The 6,000-nt window shown below is 37.3% G+C and overlaps 1 protein-coding gene across 3 annotated transcripts in view; it reads left to right on the forward strand.

Annotated features, from left to right (window-relative positions):
- Nucleotides 1-5,551, forward strand: part of ESRRG (estrogen related receptor gamma) — a 225,769-nt gene extending 220,218 nt beyond the window's left edge. For all 3 annotated transcript variants that reach the window (XM_047077227.1, XM_047077228.1, XM_047077229.1), the window contains one exon: nucleotides 5,307-5,551. In XM_047077227.1, the coding sequence (XP_046933183.1) occupies nucleotides 5,307-5,551 (245 nt within the window). The remainder of the gene's footprint in view (nucleotides 1-5,306) is intronic.
- The last annotated feature ends 449 nt before the right edge of the window (nucleotides 5,552-6,000 follow it).

The raw sequence follows: 6,000 nt of genomic DNA on the forward strand, positions 1-6,000 counted from the left end.
ACCAAACTCGGGAGCAATCCCTATGGCGCCTGTAGGAGGTGTGCTGCTCATTTGAGAGGCACATAACGTCTGGTTGTCTCAGTGGGATGATAGCAGCTGCTGATGCTCTTTGCCTAAATCTGTTTGTCACTGAGGGTTGAAAAATGATGATTTATAATTTTTTCATCTCTTGTTTTCTTTCAACCATTGGGATACTTACATAAAGTGACGCTTTTGTTCATCTCTTATCTGATTACCAATGATACGGTTTACATAAGAGCTTGATTCTTTCCCGTCATTCACCAGTTTTCAAAACAAAGAATTGATGGCCTTTTTCAAATACCATTATAACCAAATGTATTTAAACACACTCAGTGGATTTTAATCAGTCGCAATTATAATCCTTTTGGAAGCTCAAATTGCCCTCTTTTGGGTCAGCAGGAATCTCTTCAGGTTGGCTTCTGGAATCTTTCTGAATGATTTAGTAACTGTAGATAGTGTCTTTTCTATCCAGCTTAAGATGCTCTGTTCTTACCTTAAACATTTCCCAGCTGAAGCCTGGAATCTAATTACAATCTGGGTGCTAGGTTGCTCATTATTCGTTTCTCCCTTCCTGGCTTGGCCATCCTTCCTAGGTCTCTTCAGTGAACAGAACTAGGAACACACACAATTCTGATCTCGTGTGTGTGTGTGTGTGTGTGTGTGTGTGTATCTTGGGGATACCTTGTCACTTAGTTTTGTTTGTAAGTGTTGTCTGTGGGTTTTTAGTTTGGCCATTTAGTTCTATTTTTTTTTTATGTGCAGATTTGAAGAGATTAAAAAATGTTGCTGCCACCACTGCCATCTTCCTAGAATCCTGCCTGCCGATTTTTAGTTAAAAGTTTATGATTGGCATCACTTTTGGAAATTTAGGATCAAGTATCAGTGCTAATCAAGAGCCAGTTTGCATTGTTGTCAACAAATGTCCCTCAATTTCCAGCTGATTGCAACCACGAGAGTCACTGTTAGACATATATTGCATATAAAACTTTTGAGATCAAATTATCTTTTAGAAAACAGACCTTTGCTCACTTCTTTTTCCATCATGTTGTGCTTCATTCATTTAGTGATCAGAGAGTCTCATTGGCTCACCTTTCATTTCCCCTATTCATGTAGGCAATTTACAAACACTAAAGAAATCAACACTTGGGTTCCACAGAAAAAAACGGTTACTCTTGAGTGTTGATTTATATTAGGTACTAGACTTTGCTCTGAATATGCTTTGCCTATTTTTAATATTCATTTCCACCCTCAAAATAAGATTTGGAACCATTGAGAAAGTATTGCCAAGAAAATATTGCCAAGAAGATATTGTCTTAAGGACAGCTCCCAGATAGGATTTGGACATTCTGGAGTAGCTATGCCCATGCCCACAATAGTTAAAATTTTTACCATAGAGAAAGGCAGTATTTTATGCCAGGTGAAATGCAAAAATAAAATCTTCTTCTGCAATGGCTCTGAGTCTCACTGAATTTTGCAACTGTAGGTGTGAGGATATTTAGCTCTCTTCCCAAAGTAAATGGTCTCAGCTAGACATGTTCCTTTAGGATCTCACATCACAGAGTAAAATATTGGCACTTAATGAGAGGGTTCTATTTTATTACTAAGTGCTGAAATTTAATATATGGGTGACAATGTATGTATCATTTGAATGTTTGTTATCTTTTGAAATCTGGATTCTTTTAGCAGTATGGTTTTATAGTTCAACAACCCTGGCTTGGCCATGGAAGCACCTAGATGTTTAAAACCACCGAAGATGCCTTGGATCTAGCTCCAATATTCTGATAATAGGCCTGGGCTTGGGCCCAGACATCCTAGTTTTCTTAACCATTGACCCAGTGTTTTTAATGTACAGCCTCACCCTATCTAGTTAGTTCATAAGCCTATGATTCCCTTTATTAAATTTTGCTGCTTTTCATTAGCACAAATACTGGGGCTGTTTCCTTTAAAATATAAAGTTAAAAAGAAACCAGCACTAACAACCAGTGCTAAATAATTCCATAAATTAATGCCAGTTCTATTGAGCCTGGCATAAATGTATAAATGTAGCCAAAAGAACAAAACAGAGATTAAAGCCACAGAGCCAGAACTTGAACTAGGATCCCTAATGGAGATTAATATTTTCTTCAGCAGTCTGCCAGCTGAATCATGGTCTAATTAAATAGTTCAGATTTAGTGAGTTTGCATTTAAAGTATTAGCAGATCCGAGAATGGGTAAAGCTAGAATGAGTTAGAATCTTTTCTGTAAATGGGAAGTTAAATTATCATAGTAATTTGATTAAATCATTTTTAAATCTCTCAAGCTAAATCACAGCCTTTAAAGAATAGTTTGAAGTCTTAATTGCTGTTTGTGAGCATATCTCTCTGCTATTTGTTCTCGCCTCATTTCCTGTGACATCCTATAATATATCTCCTGCTGGGCAAGAATAGTGGGGAAGGCAAGGCTTGGGGCGGGGGCTGAAGTGACTGCAGCTCACTTCCGGCTTTTAGAGCTCTGCCATGGAGAAGGACGTTTAGATACTTAGGAACAGGACCAAAGAATGGAAGTTGTAGACAGATTTGGGAAGATCTGAAGAGGACACTTCTAATAATCGGTTCTGTCCCTTGTAAAATAGAATGCTCTACATGCATCTAGAAATGTCTTCATTAAAAATGTTGTAGAGAAGGTTCTTGGTGAAGATGGCAAGTTGAATAATGTGAACTCAGGGGATAATTATAACTCACTTTTTAAAAAAAGGAAATGCCATGTGCAGCGTCACGCATTCTGGCAGCATAATGGGATTCAAAGAAACCCGAGTCAAGCCGAACTGTGACACTACCAGTGCCACATGAAATAAGGCGGTGTCACCCCAAACAGGTACTTAATATGTGGTGTATTTATCATATTTATTCTGCTTTTTTTTTTGGTCCGATGGGACAAGTTTTTTCGTATTAATTTTGTCTGTGAGGATGCAATTCCTCTCTTCCCCACCCATTTATTCCCATTTTCACGCAGAGTGCTTTGAGTTCCGGGACAGATTGAGTAGGTCCCACCTTATCTCCCTTCCCTTATGTGCAAGGTCTTTTTTCTTTCTTTCTTTCTTTCTTTCTTTCTTTCTTTCTTTCTCTCTCTCTCTCTCTTTTTTTTTTTTTGGTGTGCTTTTTTGTTTGTTTTTGTTTTGTACCTGGACACTCACCGTGAGTGTGTGTCTGTGCCCATTTCCCTTCAGACAGCATTTAAGAGTAAAAATAGAAAACAAATAGCCCATGTTGTCATCTGCATGACAGTTTTTCCCTCACTAACGTTACCAACCGTTAGACATCTTTGACAATTACGTGTGCTATTGCTATGAGAAGGCACATAGGAAGTGGATGGGATTGTCATTTCCGAAAGGGTCCAGAGTGAAGAGAAGCCTAGCTAGCAACTATCCATAGGGAAAGGCTAGGTTAAGTACCGAGGAATGTCCTGGGTTCCACTCCACCACCAGCAACATTAACCACGTGGGAGAGTTCCTTCTCTTGGCTCAAACAGGCAGGCAGGAGTTGAGTCTTGAGCGGGGAAACACCAATAAGCCTCTCTGTTCCAGATCATTCAGAACTCTTTTAGAGAAGTGTGTTATTAACCACCTAATGTAAATAGTGGTCAGTTTACCAACGATGTGATGAAACAATTTAAAACTGACAGGGTAACAGAAAAAAACAACAAAATACAAACGAGTTTTTAAAACATGTTCCTGGTTACAGCTACCAACGTTTTAATTACTTTGCCATATTTTTTTTTATCATATGTTTTTAGCCACTTGGTTGTAAATTACATTTCCTCTCTTGTGTGCGTGTGACCTGTTATTTGAATTATATGAAAGATTAGGCTAACTACATATATCTTAGAGCTCTGCATTCTCAGAGAACGAGAATTATTAAACGTGAAGAATCCCCCAAAGACTCCATTATGTGTAATTAACAGATAAACTGTCATCAGAATCAATAAAACGTGCTAAATGATTCAAACTTGTATATAATTAAGTGTCTGTTTTAGAGCTACAGCGGTAACTTTTCTTTTTCCTCGCATCTCACATTTCTCAAAAGAATAATTGTGGCAACCCTGTTAACCCTTTCCTTGCCTGATTGAATTAGATTTTTAAATTAGTCACTTAAAGTTCACCTTCACAAATGTGAAAAATATTTCAGAACTCATTAATCTAAAGACTTCATTTGTTTTTCACTAGAAGCAGGCTGTGGAAAGATGCTTTAAAGAACTGTTAATAGGACACTGAAAATCTTAAACGGACAAGCAATTTACTGTGATTTCTGCCTATTCTACAACTGAACATGGTGTCAGATTCAGTGTATTTACATGGTGTTCTTAAAACCTTGCTCATCTACTTTTTTTTTTTTTTTTACTTTTGGGAAATATGGGCTTTTTAAGGGCAAGGTCATAATTTTAGACAATTTTACCTCCACAGGTAAACTATAATTTAATATAATTTTAATTTAATATAATTTAAAATATTTAAATTTAATATAATATAAAATAAATTTATATATAAATACATATAATATAATATAATATAATATAATATAATATAATATAATATAAATTTAATATAATATAAAATTATAAAAATATATAATTATAAAATTATATAATTATAAAGTTATAAAATTATAAAATATAAAATTATTATAAAATTAAAAGGTCAACTTTTAACAGATGACCTTTGATAATTGTTGAATGAGTGAATAAATACATGGATGAGATAATGAATAAAGTAACCAAAATTGTAATCTCTTAAAAGAAATTCTTCTCTGTTTTCTCAGTTTTAGGAGAAAACACACACACACACACTTTTAAATAATGGATTTTTTGCAGTAATTTCCATGTTCTCAATCCATACTGGTAATAATCTACAGTAGGGAAATCTAGGGAAAAAATAGAGATTTTTGAAATGTAAACTTCTCTGAGCAAATCACAGGTTAGAATTTAGAGTCGTTCAAGAATAATATTTAAGGGTGCCTGGGTGGCTCAGTCAGTTGAGCGTCCGACTTCGGCTCAGGTCATGATCTCGTGATCCGTGAGTTTGAGCCCCGCGTCGGGCTCTGTGCTGATGGCTGAGAGCCTGGAGCCTCCTTCAGATTCTATGTCTCCCTCTCTCTCTGCCCCTCCCCTGCTCATGCTCTCTCTGTCAAACATAAATAAATAAACAATTTTTTTTTAATTTAACTTCCATAACTGTAATCTACACATCGGTTGGGGTTTTTTTCCTCACTATTATTGATATTGCTGCTCTGTGTTTTGCTTTGTTGTGCAGACTCCATGCACATAGAAGACGTCGAAGCTGTTCAGAAGCTTCAGGATGTGTTACACGAGGCCCTGCAGGATTATGAGGCCGGCCAGCACGTGGAGGACCCGCGCAGGGCCGGCAAGATGCTGATGACCCTGCCGCTCCTGAGGCAGACCTCCACCAAGGCCGTGCAGCACTTCTACAACATCAAACTAGAAGGCAAAGTCCCCATGCACAAACTGTTTTTGGAAATGCTGGAGGCCAAGGTCTGACTAAAAGCTTCCTGGGCCTTCCTATTCTGCACGCCGAAAAAGGGAAAATAAACCCAAGAGTGATGTCGAAGAAACTTAGAGTTTAGTTAACAACATCAAAAATCAACGGACTGCACTGATAATTTAGCAGCAAGACTATGAAGCAGCTTTCAGATTCCTCCGTATCTTCCCGATGAGTTTCTTTCTACCTTATCTCCTCTCCTTTCTCCCTTTCTTCTCTCATTTCTTTTGCTCTTTTTTTTCTCCTTCCCTTATTCCTCCTTTCCCTCATCTCTTAGCTTTCTTCATTACTGATTCCCGCTTGCCTTCATTTCCTTCCTTCTGTCCTTCCTTCCTCCTCCTCCTCTCTTTTCCTCTCTTCCTTCCTCCTTCTCCTTCTCTTTTCTCATCCTCCCCCTTTCTCCTAAATTTCACATATGTCTAATTGTAAGGAAATTGTCTCTTTCCTT

Source organism: Lynx rufus, unplaced genomic scaffold, assembly GCF_022079265.1.
Source record: "Lynx rufus isolate CCGP_SWC_20201006 ecotype Redwood Valley unplaced genomic scaffold, mLynRuf1.p SCAF_15, whole genome shotgun sequence".
Classification (NCBI taxonomy): Eukaryota; Metazoa; Chordata; class Mammalia; order Carnivora; family Felidae; genus Lynx; species Lynx rufus.